At 41.6% G+C, this 15,174-nt stretch overlaps 1 protein-coding gene across 6 annotated transcripts in view; it reads right to left on the bottom strand.

Moving 5' to 3' along the window:
• Positions 1-2,135: 2,135 nt before the first annotated feature.
• The window catches only part of Sytl4 (synaptotagmin-like 4), a 50,423-nt gene continuing 37,384 nt past the window's right edge, over positions 2,136-15,174 (bottom strand). For 3 of the 6 annotated variants that reach the window (XM_008773387.4, XM_063279763.1, XM_063279762.1), the window contains 4 exons: positions 14,733-14,911; positions 14,381-14,483; positions 13,325-13,486; positions 2,142-3,819 (listed from right to left, as the gene is read on the bottom strand). In XM_008773387.4, coding sequence (XP_008771609.1) covers positions 3,766-3,819; positions 13,325-13,486; positions 14,381-14,483; positions 14,733-14,911 — 498 coding nt within the window. In that variant the 3' untranslated portion in view covers positions 2,142-3,765. Of the gene's footprint in view, positions 3,820-5,971; positions 6,181-6,878; positions 6,979-9,201; positions 9,311-13,324; positions 13,487-14,380; positions 14,484-14,732; positions 14,912-15,174 lie in introns of all 6 variants that reach the window. The other 3 variants (XM_039099431.2, XM_039099429.2, NM_080410.2) reach the window with 2 other exon arrangements.

The raw sequence follows: 15,174 nt of genomic DNA on the forward strand, positions 1-15,174 counted from the left end.
TGGGCAACTAGAGACAGCAACAGGCTAGCTGGGGAGGCAGAGATAACAGTACTCTAGTACCTACTCTGTGTCAGGTGTCATTGTGAAAACATTGTAAACAAGGAAAAACTATTAAGTCAGATGTCTTCACAAGAGCCCCAGGAGGTCGGTTCCCCTAGGCAATATGCTAAGACCCAAACAACTAGGACGAGGCAGTCAGGCCTAAACAAACTGCAACTGAGCTCCTCTAAGCCATCCGACCTCAGCTCTTTCTACTTTCCATTAAAAGAGAACTGAACATCCTAAGGGGAGAGGTTCATCTTTTTTTTAAAAAAGATTTACCCATTTATTATATATAAGTACACTGTAGCTATCTTCAGATACACCAGAAGAGGGCATCAGATCTCTTTACAGATGGTTGTGAGCCCCCATGTGGTTGCTGGGAATTGAACTCAGGACCTCTGGAAGAGTAGTCGGGTGCTCTTAACCGCTGAGCCATCTCTCCAGCCCGAGGTTCATCTTGAGTCCCAGGAGGGAGGAGCAAAATGAAAGGCTCTCAGCCGAGAAAAATTCCTCCTTAAAGCAGAGTGATAAGCCATAAATCACAAGTCCACAGCTTAAGCACAAGGGCAGCAGTGAAATCAGAGAGAAGCAATTTTAACTGGGGTTTTAGTGGAAGTCTCTGATTTAAGAGGCAAGAAGTCAGTCAGTTGCCTAGTGGAGTAGAACATGGAAGAAATGATCAAACCTCAAAGAGGGGCAAATGCCCTTCTTCATCGTCTCTTGAAAGACACACTGGAACTTTGGAAGGCTAAAGACAAATCATAGGCTGAATGGGAAATACAGTTAATTCATGTAGGAAATTTCTACTCAGACAAGGTCTATGATTCCAAAGGCAAAGACGGAGCCTTGGGAAAGATAAATCCTCTCCTTGTCTTTACCCTAGCACATCAATTGGCAAGCCAGGACATGCTAGGAGATCAAAGGCCCAGAAAATAATGTTGGGCCCAACTGCCTCCTACATAAAGTGCCCAGCTAGGCCTGATCCTTGCACGGAAAGATTCCAACCAAGTGAACCTTAGAACAACTTGTGTGGGGATATTTTTGTTTCATTTTGAGTAACCAAATACTTCTTGACTTCCCTTAGGTAGGTCTTACCTTAATCTCCTAGGGAGTCCTTTATAGATTATGACTTAAGAAATACAAATAGGGGAAAGAGACAGGAGTAGAGTCAGGGCCACGGTCAGTCAGACACAGGGGAGCTAGCAACTCCTGTGCAACTCCCTTTCCCCTCCCCTCTCCTGTTCTCTGTCCTGCTCTCCCATTTTTTGCCATTCTCCTCCTTCGTCCTCCCTGTCTTCTAATCTCTCTCACACATACACACAAAAACACAAGCTATCTTGTCACTGTGCTGGCTTGGCGATACCAAAAGCATTCTAATTGTCCCCTTTTGTAAATTAATTCCATTTCTCTATGGTATTTTGAAGACATCCTTTTCCTTAGTGCTTCACCCTTGACATACATCCTTTTTATAAGAGGCAACCTGGTAGTTAGATCTGAATTCAAAACCCAATACTGTCACATGACAAGGAGTTCATATTTCTTTGGCTGCAAGAAGAGAATGTTTCCTACTTCATAAGGTGTTAGAGTCAGGCAATATTATGCCAAACCTTGTGTACAAAACCCAATTTGTTTTTTGCAGATATGCTTTTGCACAGAGGCCAAGAATCACTTAGGCTAGAAACTGGAGGCCTTATTTCAAAGACAATTTGTCTAGAATCAATGATTTAGCTCTCAAATCTAAATAAGGAAGAGATGAGGAAAAATATCAACCTCCCAGAGAAACTGAATAACCTAGAAAGAACTGCTGGTGGCATGGAGTGTGTCCACCCACACCTGTATATCTCTCTTCTTCCAGTGACGGTGTATAAAGCCAAAGGCCAGCTTCTATTGGTACCCAAGAGGGAAAAGAGCAGTGCTACTTTAAGTTTCCAATCATATAAAACAAGGAATCTGGGCTCAGCAAAAGTATCAGACAGCAGTGTGGGAAACAGCAGATTTTCTTCCAGTAGAGTGAGGTGCATTCGTTTCTCTGGTTCAGATCTTCAAGCTGTGAGTGTCAGTGGCAACAGAGACAAAAGCATCTGCAGAACTCACAAATGTAAACACTCAGGTGAGAAAGCTTTATTGAAACACACATGCATATTAAAGTAGAGTAATACTAAAGAACAAGTCTGAGCCTGGGCTCTCAGGTATGTTTCCATTACAGGATCAATCCACAGTGAAGGGATCTTTGAAAACACATTCTATGCAATTTCCACCCATAATCTCAGCCACTCTAGCTGCCTGCAATCCAGTGACCTTACAGGAACATCAGCTTGCAGCTGGCTCCATTGGCAGGCAAGTCTTCTCTGTTACAGGCACCTTCCACACACACATACACACACACCCATCTACAAATAGACTGCTATGAATGAAAAGCCCAGTTCAGAAGAAAGAGTAGCAGGAAATAAAAGCTCACTAGAGCCTCTTTTAAGTCTCACACACTATTCCCATGTTACACCCAGGTCAAGTTTGGGAAACAACCAAAGAGAGGAACTGAAAATATATTGGGTGAAAAGTTAGAATAGCTGGGTGATTCCATCCACATTATCATGGGGTTATAGTAGTCCCCAACCTGAGGGAGCACTGTGTCGGTTTAGACAGTCTTTGGCTCTTGCAGCTGAAGCAGAGGTATACAGCCTATGTTCTATGTAGCAGCACACCTTAGACACAAACTTAGAGAAAGCTATAATACGGGAGAGTGAACATGCCTCATCTTCCATGAGGAAAATAAGGGTATCTCTCTCCAACAACTACGGTAACAGTTTAAAACAGAGAACTCAGCAGGGCTTTGAAAAACTTTACTCAGAGTCACTTGGACCTAGTGGGATCAGCTAGTAGGTCTCACAGGACATGTTAATGTCTCATTGAAAAGGCCATTATCTAATTAAAGTGATTTTTCTAAAGTGACTCCATTATAAGGGCTCCCTAAAGGTCTCAGAAGGAGCTGGGGAATTTTCATTGCATTTCAAAGAAAAGCACTATACTCAAGCAAGGTGGAAATTGCTTAAAACAGGAAAAGTTAAAAGGCAAGTTCTAGAAGTGTATCAAGGTAGATGATGAAATAAAATACAAATTGGAGAGGAAGGACTGGTCGTTCACCCCTCTCCCATAGTCTAATAATATCTTTAACAACTAATCCTTGCTTCTAAGAGCTTTGGCCTTTAATCAGGCACACCTAGACCCACAAACTAGAACTAGTGCCCAAAGCAGCCACACTTCCAGGGAAAGGGTAAGCAAATATAGCAAGATAAAAGGTAGAGAGTTGTTGTGAAAGGTTTTTAAAGTTAATTAAACCACAGAAAGAGGCAACTATGTACTCAGAAAATATACTAGACTATATATAAATAAAAACCATTTGAAAGGGCCCTTATTCTTGGGCTGCTTTAACAGAAGGAACAAGCCTGTGTCACACTAGGTAGCAAAATAAGATATGCAGAAATACACGGTTACACACACACACACACACACACACACACACACGCGCGCGCGCACGCGTGCGCATTAAATTAGAAATCTTTCCTTGTAGTTGCGTTGCTTCTTTTGACTTGGACTGACCAGGGCTGCACCTGCAGATAAGGATAGGAACTCAGACACCCAGCTTCTGCTTGACCATTGAAGAACGTAGCTGCAGAGTTCCTTCTGCCCAAGACCCTGGGTACTGTCGCATCTTCTGCCACAGGCTTACTTCTTCACCAGTCGAATCCATCCAGTCCACCACTTCGCCACTACTGATCCCTGAGAGAAAACACCAGAGGAGACTGAACAGAGTCCTACCACTGAGCCCCTCAGAGAGGATTGGTTATATGGCAAAGGAATCCAACCCAGAAAAGACATTGGGGACAGTAAGCTGGCAAGCTAAGTCTACGAATACATGTGCTTCTGAGACAGTAAGGAGGTTGATGAAATGGGACCTGAAATGACATGATGTCAATAGAGGCTTGTTGTTTAGTGACCTTTTTAGAGCTCTGGTGTCTGGCACCCCATATTAGAACTGCTTGCTACCCTTCTGTCATTAGGAACTTGACTTGATTTTCAAAAGTGCAGTTTTTTGCTTATACTGTAAGGCAGTGACCTGGGTAGTCACAGGAGTACTAACTAGTCTTTACATGGGTCCTTGACTTAACATTTTAAAGAATTGAACACCTCTTTTTTGTTATTACTAACACAGGATTTCACATGGAAATCTTGGCTGGCCTTGAATTAGTGGCAATCATCCCGCTTCTGCCTGCCAAGTACTTATATCATGGGCATGTACAACCTGTAAATACCTTTTTCTATAGCTGTAAATTCTATTACCATTAATATTATGTGTTCCTACTCCTGTTCTATTGTAAATCATTCATTCATCCATTCAGTGGACGTTTCCTGAGTGCCTACTCTATGCCTGTTTTAGAGATACTATGATGAACACACAAAGAAGGCCCCTGCCCTAGGCAGATTACATGAGAATAGAAAGCACAATCATTATAAAATCCGAAAGTAGGAAGTAATTAGGTATATTTGGAGAGCACAGTAAAAATTAGAGTGGTTTTAACACAATAATACAGGGAAATGGTGCAGGAAAGATAAGAAAGAAAGAGTCAAGATTATATGGGGTCTGCAGACTTGATAAGAATTTCTAAATGTGGGAGAAAGACACTGAAGGGTTTTAAACGGGGCAGAATGCAGTTGCTTACATATGCAAAAATATCATTGTAGAGCTCTGTTAGGTACTCATATACAAGCAGTATTCAAGCCCATAAGAATCTAGCAGACATGTCAAACCAGAACTTCATGGAGATAAGGATAGCTATGAATGTGATCCAATCATAACTAATTAAAGCAATGAAGTTTTTTTTTTACTTTTTTGTGATTCTTGATACTCAATTGTATAGTTCTTGGGTGTGAACATTATATTTGAAAATGTAATGAAGATGCAATGTCAAAAGGTTGGATAGGCTTGAATGAAACTATAGAAAAGAAAAAAAAGGCATCCAAGACCAAGCCAGAGAGCACCATCATTCAGAGTTTGAGTACAAAATGAAGACCTCATGAAGGGAATTGAAAAGTGATACACAATAGAATCAAAGGGAGTTGGAGAACGCAAACAGCATTTCAAGACAAAGGAAGCGCTCTGCTCTGTTACATAGTGCTCGGGAATTCTAGTGAGATAATAACCCCACTTTGCATGAGTAAGCACTCTTAAGAGTAGAAGAATAGATGCTGTATCACGGTGGGCTAAGATCTGGAAGAAGAGGCTGGTACACAGAGGCCATTCTTTTTAGAGTGAGGAGGACATGTGGTCCGTGGAAAATATGCTCTTATTTAATCAAATTAGGCCCGAGTACATTGGCCCTTGTCTAGATCTGAGCACTTGGAAGGTCAAGGTAAGAGTTCAGGGCTAATCTGGGTTAATGAGACCCCGTCTCAAAACAAAGAAAGAAACGATCAGAAAGATTGGTGTCACCAGAGCATTCCCCTTCAATAGTCGAATCAAATGAAATTGATCATACAGAACAGACAGAAATTATAGAAGCAGAACCATTAAGAGGAGGTAGGAGGTAATCTAGAATCCTCAGAGAACAAGGATTTGCTGGCAAAGACCCTTATCATTATACCAAGATAGAAGATAGAAGTCAGGTGTTAAGGCAGTTAAAGGAGAACAATGAAGTTCCTGGCCTTCAGGGTCACCTTTCTATACATAGAACACTGCATGCCGTCTACCTTCCCTTAGGCCTAGCAGGGAGGTAGCAGGCACTCTATAAGTATTTTTTGGATGTTTATATAAAGGAAGAAGATTTTTGTCAGAAAAGTTCTTTGTACATAGCGGTGGCCGAGAGGTGTGAAGAGGAAGAGAGACAAGAAGCCTTTAAGACAAGTGATGATCAGATCGGGGAGAGAGTCTCACCAGTGCCAACACCCAGTCTGACCCCTCCCAGGAAGTCATTGCTGGCCAGGGGCTCCCGGTCCCATACAGTCAGTTCCAGGCACATGTGTTGTAGATCTTCCAGCCTCACACCATTGTAGACAAATGTGTGGTTGTAGTGGGGATTCAAGGTCTTCTTCATCACAGGAGTTTTACGCTTACTGGCCTTGTTCCTCATGGGAAGGAGGTATCTGGCAGAGGGCGGGAGTCATCAACACCTACTCGAGCTGGCAATATGTTCCCTTTGCCCCTACCACAGGCCTAGCCCAGGATGGTAAGCCAGCACCTAGGTCCAAGTGCACACAACCCTCCTTTGAATCTGCTGAGGCAGACTTCCCACTACTTCTACTAGATCATCTACTTCCTTTAACCTAAAGAGAAAAATGAAGGCATTAGTCATGCTGTGGCCTCTACTCCACCAAGGCTGAGTTTAAATATGTGCTTCTACTTTTATCACACAAGGTAAATGAAGCCATTAATTATATGTATAAGTTGAGTCAACATGGCTTCTCAAGAGACCTGGAGTCAGTAAATGATCTCTAATACAGAGGAAGCTTACAGCCCATAATAAAAATTATGGAGCACACAGCATCCTATCCTGAATCACAGGACATGAATTTTCCACCTAGGCTTACGGCAGAGTATGAGAAAGTCAGAGCTGAACTCTCTATTATTCTCTGCTGTGAAAGCAAGCACCAGAGTTGAGGCCTAACTGATCTCAGACCAGTGCAAAGGTAGTGGTGGAGACTTTGCCATTACCTAATTTCAGAAACCAAGCTGTTGAGGGTGGCAGGAGGAGGGCAGGATCTACAAAGGAAAATTAAACTGGGTTCCCCACTAACTTGCTTATCTTATAACTGCTTAGTTTGATGCTGGTCCAGGGACTCACCCCTTGACAAAGCTGTCTGATGTCCCTCCTGATTTGGCAGCCGTCAGGTTCTTGGCTTCTTTGATCCACACCTGGAGTTCTCCCCCTTCCCCACCTTTACCTGTAAGGGATGTCAGCCATTGCAAGTGAACCCCCATGCCACCAGCTATATCCTGAATTTTAACTGAATAGCACATTCTCCCTTTGCTTTGGAATACTGCAAACTCCTTAACTGAATTGGACCTGCATCCTTTGTTCCTAGCACAGTGCCCAGCATAAGCAGTATGAACTCAACTAATAATACCAATAGCAACACACGTTCATTAAAAACTTGCTATGAACCAAACACCACCTTAAGCATTTATTCTCCAAATAGTCATATGAGATACACACTATGATTGTCCTTATTTCATTCATGAGTTGACTGAAGCTAAAAGAAGGAGTTGCCTGTCATTTGCTAAGCAATTAAAGCAGGAAGGAAGTCCTCTGCTGAGTTCTAGACCTCACCTCTTACTGCACAGGACTCACCGGAACACCATCAATCTCCACACTCACTCACCTACCATTTTGAATATGCCTTTCCCCAGACTGATCCTTTGCCCTCAGTCTGAGCACTTGCTGATCTGTTTCTTTAAAAAAAAAATCAATTTCAAAGAAGACTTCCCTTCCTTCAATCTGATCCTTTCGAAGCTGTTCTCTGTGCCTTTCTTTCCTTTCACGATCACCAATTACCTTGGCAAAGAACTCTTCGCACTCATCACCTCTGCTTCTCTGCCTCATCCACCGAGCCTGGTTTCTTGGGAAATCAGATTCCATTAATGCCTTCCAACCTAATTGTAAGAAGCTGCATTTTCTCAGTCCTCATCTGGCCTGGCTGCTCGGAGTGTTTGGAGAGTGCTGACAGTTCCTGCCCACCTCTTCTTCAAAGTTCCTCCCGGCCTTTCTGTGTCCTGATGACCTTCTCCCTCCTTGACATTTTCCATCTCTTCATCCTTTTTAAATGTTGCTGTTCCCAAAGGTTCTGTCTTTACTTCTTTTCCAGTCATTCTGCACACAGTCCTTGTGACCTATTGATTCCTCAAACCTACACTGCAATTTCCTGACTATAAGTATGTGATATATCATATATGCATACATATAGACATATACATATACATGTACATATACATATACATACATATAAGGGAATTGGGGCTTCCCATTGCCAGCAGATCAAATTAAGCTCTTCATCAAAGGCCCATTTCCTTTTTTTAAAATTTGGCTCTAAACTCATCACCAATCCCAGCTTATTCATATACATACACACTCACATCATAACTCCAGCTCCACTAAAACTGATCTTCAACCCCACATTTACCAGGTATATAGATTGAGCCTGTCTTTATTTTTATTTTTTGAAACAAGGTCTCATGTAGCCCAGGCTAGCCTCAAATTCCCTAGGTAGCTACAATCCCCTTCAATTCCTGATCCTCATGCCTCCACCACCCAAGTGGCAGTTTCTGAAGTACTCTGTGCATACAACAGAGGTTTTTATGCATGCTATGAAAGCACTCTGTGAACTGAGCCGCATTCCCCACCGACATTTTTAAATAATTATTTTGTTTTCCTTTTTGTTTTAGCTACTCAATGTTTTTGAGATGGGGTCTCACTCTACAGCCAAGTCTGACCTGTAACCCAGTAACCTATCCTATAAACCTGTAACCTATCCAGCCTGAAAATTCATAGCAATCCTCCTGCCTCCACCTCTCAAGTACTGGGATTCTAGACATGCATCACCTAGGCCAAACCCCCTCTTCCCTTTCCTCATCCCTCGTTTTGTGCCTAGTATAATCTCAAGGTCCAGTTTCAATATTACTTCCTCAGCAAAGGCCTCTCCATCACCCACATAGGTGGATGGCCTGGGCACGTGATTACCTTTCTTTAAAAGTTGTTTTCAGAGGATGAGTACTCTGTTTCTCTTATATACAGATCTATAGTCCCCAGCACCATGCTGGCCACGTTGAGTGACTCAGCCTGTACTTCCTACTCCTCATGCTTCACTACACCTTCCAAGTACCCTTCTCTGCCACAAAGCTCCTGTTCTCTTCTGCCTTATTAGTAGCTTGACACAGATAGAACAAGACCAAATCACATTAACAGTCTAAACGTCATCTAAAAGGAATGACGGCACTATGGCATTTCCTTCCAACTTAGAGACATAAAGGCTTCCTTAGGAAGACACTCCTACCTAGAAGATCCAGGAAGCATTCCATTCTTTCCTAGCCAACAGTGCCAGCACGAATCTTTCACAGACCCTGTATTGAAGCCTAAGAGCTGAATCCAGGGCCCCCCAAAGAAAACTCACTCTTTTTCCGGTCACCTCCAACAGGGAGTTTGGAGGCTGGGATGTATTTCAATGAAACCACCAACTCGCCTTTGTGTGCTGGCAAACCAGGCGAGGACTCAGTACTGATCTGAAAAGGGAAACCCAACAAGTAAAATCAGGACTCTCAGGGAAACACTGGGACCTCACCCTGAGAGGATCATAATGTTGTCCCCATAGGTGGGTGTGGTGGTACATCTCTGTCATCCCAGCACTGGGAAGACTGAAGAAAAGGACCGTGAGTTGGAGGTTAGCCTCAAATTCATAGCCAGACCCTATTACAAAAATAAAGGAAAAAAAATAAACAGATAAAATTACCCCAAGAACAGGTTCATGGCACAAGTCGATCCATCTTTTATGGCTAAATGCCACAGCAGCTACAGTTTCTTTGGCAGTCTCTTCAGAAGGTGATCCAGAAGAACCAAGGTGCACTACTGTGCACTCTGGGAATAGGATTACTAGATTCCAAATGTTCCCAAAGGCATGCCAACAAGATGGCCACACAAACTCTCAAAAGAATCAATGATATGTGAGTAAGACTCTTGCTACCTGCATTGTTAGTAAGAGCCAAGAAGTGAAAGCTACCTAAGTGTCAGTGAACACAGGCCAGGTTAAGAGTAATTTTAATGCCTTCATGTGACGCGTGGCATGAGGTTATCAGAAGGAACACAGACTATTTCTGAGAGCTTAAGTGCAAGCAAAGTCAAGGCAGAAAAGAAACCATTTGGATTTCCTGTCAGTCATAGTTTAAACATGACCTTCCTCTTACACTCCAGCTAGTTAAAATAGAACCTGGATGATTTCAGCCATGCTATGATCCTGGCTATGCATCCTAGAAGTGTTTCTATTTCCAATCTTGGTTGAATAGAACAGATAATTAGTTATATGCCTGTTGAGTAAAATCAACTTACATCTCTGCTTTCATTTATATCCTTGAATATGATCACACTGATTTTATACTTTCCAAAAAGGGAAAATACTAGAGATATACTTACTCTTAAGTAAACAAAGCAAGAAGTAGAAAAACAAAACCTTGTATTATATATAAACATAAAATATACTAAAACTATACCCACGAACAACATTGGGTAATGTTTTCATCACTCTCTTATAGTACTTACTATTTGCCAGATACTGTTATGAGTAGTCTAACTATATCACTTGTTTAGTATGTAATCTCTGTGAAATAGGTATTACCCTCATCTTGTGGACTATTGCATAAAGAAACAGAGAGGTTAAGTCATTTTCTCACAACACCTTGGTTCCAGAGTTCATGCTTTTTACCACTAGACTGAATAAAACAATACAAAAAATACAGAAGAATCTAACACTAGGGAGAACAGACTGGGGAAAGCAAAAGGACCTTGTGCTACTTTATATCACATCGACAGTGTCCTGCTTGTGGAAAAAAGAGCCACATCGGCTTCTTAAAAGTAAAAAATACTTTTAATATTTGACAGTTTGCTTACTTGCTTCAGTGCTGGGTATCAAGCCCAGGGCCTCGGACCTGCTAAGCATATAGTCTACCTCTGCATTATATCAGCCCCTGACTTAAACATGCTTTTAGCTAACAACTCTCTATTACTAGAATCTGTGTACCAGAAGGACAGGAGTCAAGCTTACTTCTGTCCATCCCAGAAAGGCCAACACTTAGCACGGTACCAAGCTGACAGAGGCACCCCCATGTTGACTGAATGGATATAGCAGTGAAAGGACAGGAATCCAGGACCCAGAGCAAGTAGCTCTGGGTGGGGCGTGCTTCCCTCTCTTAGCTCACTGGCTGTCACTTTCTTTATGCTTCAGTTTTCCCCAGCACAAGCCAGAGGTACCCTTTTCATCTACCCATATTTCTTGAGGCTGAGCTAAGCTAGGTCTTCACCACTGAGCATGCTAATACTGGTAGGCATAATCTCTTACGTTTCAACAGGCTTACTGCATATTCAGAATACACAGGCTTAGTCTATGGGGAAGGACTGTTAGCAAGAGAAAAGAAAATGGTAGCACATGGTTTATTGGGGGGGGGTGTCAAAAACCCCAGAAACGTTAAATGTAGGATTATTTTAAGTTAAGAAGACATGTATGATTTTTAAATTTTTTAACTACAAGTTTAGTTTTTAAAAACCTTGCTTTAAGTCTAGCAAATACAGTTTACATATTAACTAATACTATAGTAAAATGATTTGAGAAAGTTTTAAATATGATATAAGGTGAAAACTTCAAGTCATTAACAATTTTAAAGAGGAAGATAAGATATTATTTTATTTCATAAGCTACCTGATTTATTAATTCCTACCCTGTTGACTTTAGTGAACTCTTAAAATCCAGATTTTAGTATGATGCGCTTCTTTCATACTGCTGAAAATATTTCCAAAGAACAAACCCTCCATTTTAATGGAAGACATGTTTTGGTGCTTTACAGTGACATTTTTGATATAATTATATAAGCTCCAAGTCACAGGTAAAATGATTTGCATGCCAAATTGTTAAGAAATTCTAGGACTCTAATAGCATGTTTTACTTTGACAGTATTTGCTTTCCTGTTTTTATGACTCTTTAAAGTGGAAAAATGCAATGTCACTAAAGTTTTCTGGAAGGCAACAGCCATCAATTTACTAGATACACTCTCCTCTAACTCAATTATTTTGCCACTAGGACTTTCTCTGACAATTACTTTCCCCCAAAGAAAGTCAAGATAGGAGGCAGGGTGTGGCTTGGCAGGATAGCACTTGCTTAGCATATATGTAGCTCCAGATTGGATCACCAGTACTGAAAACAGAGGGGAAGATGTGTGACAGCAGTTTTCAAGCATAACGTCATAATTTAAGTAGTCAGTAGTAGGGTGCTAGTAAATAAATTTATAATACAAAAATCTAAGAGAATAGTGTATAACAAGTAAAATCAGATCAATCTGTAAGTAATGCCATAGAGTGATACCTATAATAAATTGTTTATATATACATATATGTGAATAAGGCTTATTCAATTCACTTGAGTCAAAAAAGAATACACTATGTATGTGCATGTATAGATGATAGATGATAGATTAATATCTATGCTGCTCAATACAAAAATTCTAGAAGGATACTTAAATATTGCTAATATGTAGATATTTGTAAGTAATAAAATTTACTTTCTTTTACATATTTCTGTTGTTTTAATTTGGGACCATGTATATATAGATCTTTTTGCACTTAATATTCTTAGCAGGGCAAAAATTTGAAAGTTTAAAACAAAGAACACTAAAAAAGACAATAATAAAATGGAAAAAGTACATCCCTCTTCCACTTCCAAGAGGCAGCCCCTTTTCTGAGTTTCTAGGCCATTTTGGTAAAGGTATTCTATGTGCTGTTAATTGTTTGAAACAGTCAAAATGTTATTATGACTTTTAAAGGGGTTGGCATTGGATTCACTATGATAAACAGGAAGTTGCTGCCTAAAAGTTCCTGATGTAGCTGCTTCATCTGAACGAGAATAGCAGTACACTATGGACTGGCCATCGGGTGCTACACACTAAAGGATACAGCATTAAGTCCCGCAACATGGAGTAGAACTGCTATTCGTTTTGCTGAAGACAAAACTGAGGCTCACAGAAGGTAGGTGAATTCACCAGACCACCAGTAAGTCACAGAAGCAGGACTCTAGTCCTGAGCTGCACTAAACTGACCCATTACTATGGTGCCACCTTATTATACTGCCATCTGAGATGCCATCTCTAAAGTAAAGTTTCCCTGGCCTGCACACAGAACCAAGAAGCCAGCCATTGCAGATCCATCAACTGTTGTGCCTCTCACTTCTAAAGCAGGAAATTGGGCATAGAAAGGGTGCAGATTAGAATATGCCTCAAAGGTTAGATTTGAGAGGAAGTGCAAGTTAGGATGTCCGAGTACATGCAGGTTCTGGACAGTCATGTGAGCTGTGGCTTTCTGCTTTGCCTGATTTACACAGAAGAAATTGCTCCTGCTAAACTTAGAAAGGCCAGCAGAGGGCAGTAGAATTCTACATACAAGTCCATGCAAAGCTACTTCCAACACAGACCAGCAGAGGCCGCTGCAGACAATTCACCTGGAAAGCAAGCTGGGAAAGACCTTGAAAGCAGACTGCCTACCTTTCCATGTAAAGGGAGGCAATGATCCAGCTTCTTATCCAGCTTCCAAGAGTCCATGTGGACCTCCGCCTCTCCAAGGAAGGTGTTTCTACCGAAACGACCATGATGCCAAACGGAAAACTGCAAGGTCCTCTGAGCCAGAAGAGACTCCGAAATCTCATACTATGAGGGGAAAGAAACCGGGGTTGGGGATTTAGCTCAGTGGTAGAGCGCTTGCCTAGCAAGCGTAAGGCCCTGAGTTTGGTCCCCAGCTCCGGAAAAAAAAGAAAAGAAACGAAAAGAAAAAGAGGGGAAAGAAACATCCCAAGGTGGGCAGTTTGCAGTAATTCCTCAAAAGTTACTTCTTCCAAACCCTAAACAATCTGTCCCCCAATTTGTAGTTCAGCGTGTCAAATGGTTTTTAGCTCCTAAGCACTTTGAATAGCTCTTGGAAGTGCTCAGCTTAAAGCATCAACTGCTCCTCGTCCATTAACCCTAACACAGTCCACAGGAAGCCAGAGAAAATTAAAGTTTTCCTTGACTGGCAGAAAGGATGTGAGAATATCCACAAACACATGTCAAGGAGAGTCTTTATCTCAAACTGTTTTTAATGATTTTGTTATATTTTGCTTATTTGTGTTAGTATGCATGTAAGTACATGTATGTGTGGGTATGAGTATGTCGTGGCATGTGTTTGGAGATTAGAGGACAGCTTACAGGAGTCGGTTGTCACTTTCTACCATATGGGGCACCTTGATAGCCCTCAAATAATTTCTTTTTCATTTTATGTGAATGTGTGCCTGAGTATGTTTATGTGCAACACATGTATGTAGGGGCCCACCAAGGCCAGAATATGACATTGGATCACTGAAACTGGAGTTACAGACAGCTGTGACCCATCATGTGGGGACTGGGAATTTCACCTCTGTTCTCTTCCCCAAAGAGGTGAGTATATGAACAGTGATTCCTCAGACACAAGCATGTTCTTCCAGTCACACTATACAGAAAAAGCTATACCACAAAGACCCAAAACAAACAAACAAAAAACCCTTCTCCCCTTTAGGGTCAAATGTATACCCGAAAGGTCTCATCATATAGTGGATTGATGGTGTCCCGCTTGATGCTGGTTTTTCTTTTTCCTTGGCGGGACTTGTCAGGCAGAAGATAAGTCTTCACGTATCTAGTAACCAAGAACAACACTAAATTATTTGCTCTCCTCTCTCAAGGCCCGTCTTTACTTTCCTGTTTGGCACATGATGAAATACTATGTGAAAATTTTATTTTTGCTTTTTCCAAGGCCTTTATTAAATTATATCTTACTATTCTGTCACCAAAGAACTGATCATTTTGGTCAAGGGTACCCTGATAGATTCTGAGGTCTACTTTCTCCTGTCAGAGTATTTATTACTCAGGTCCCAGAATCACTCACGGGTTAGAACGCTTCTTGGCTTCATCAGCATAAGCCAACTGGTGGCACTCCTTGACATGGATGACCAGAGTCTGTGTTTTCTGCTCAAACTTCAGTGAAAAGGCAATTTTGCCAGTCACAGAGACGTTCCCAAAATCACCAGCTTCGCTATAGAGGCTCATCATGCTGCCAATGGTACTCTGAGGGGAAAGCAATTATAAATAGCTCAGGAAAACAAACTCCACATCCCGAATTGCTCACATCTCCCCTCTGATAAAGCCAAAAGCCTCAGAAAGGACTGCAAGGAGCTGGGAGTGCCAACTGTCCTTTCTCCACAGGGTAAGTCAGCGCAAGCAGCACATCCACAATTGTTTGCGTTAGTAGCTCACCTCCTGGCTCACACAGACTCTTAACGTCTCTTTCCACCTCATTTTACACAATCTATTGATTAATTTCCCCATCT

This window comes from Rattus norvegicus, chromosome X (genome assembly GCF_036323735.1).
Source record: "Rattus norvegicus strain BN/NHsdMcwi chromosome X, GRCr8, whole genome shotgun sequence".
NCBI classification, from domain to species: Eukaryota; Metazoa; Chordata; class Mammalia; order Rodentia; family Muridae; genus Rattus; species Rattus norvegicus.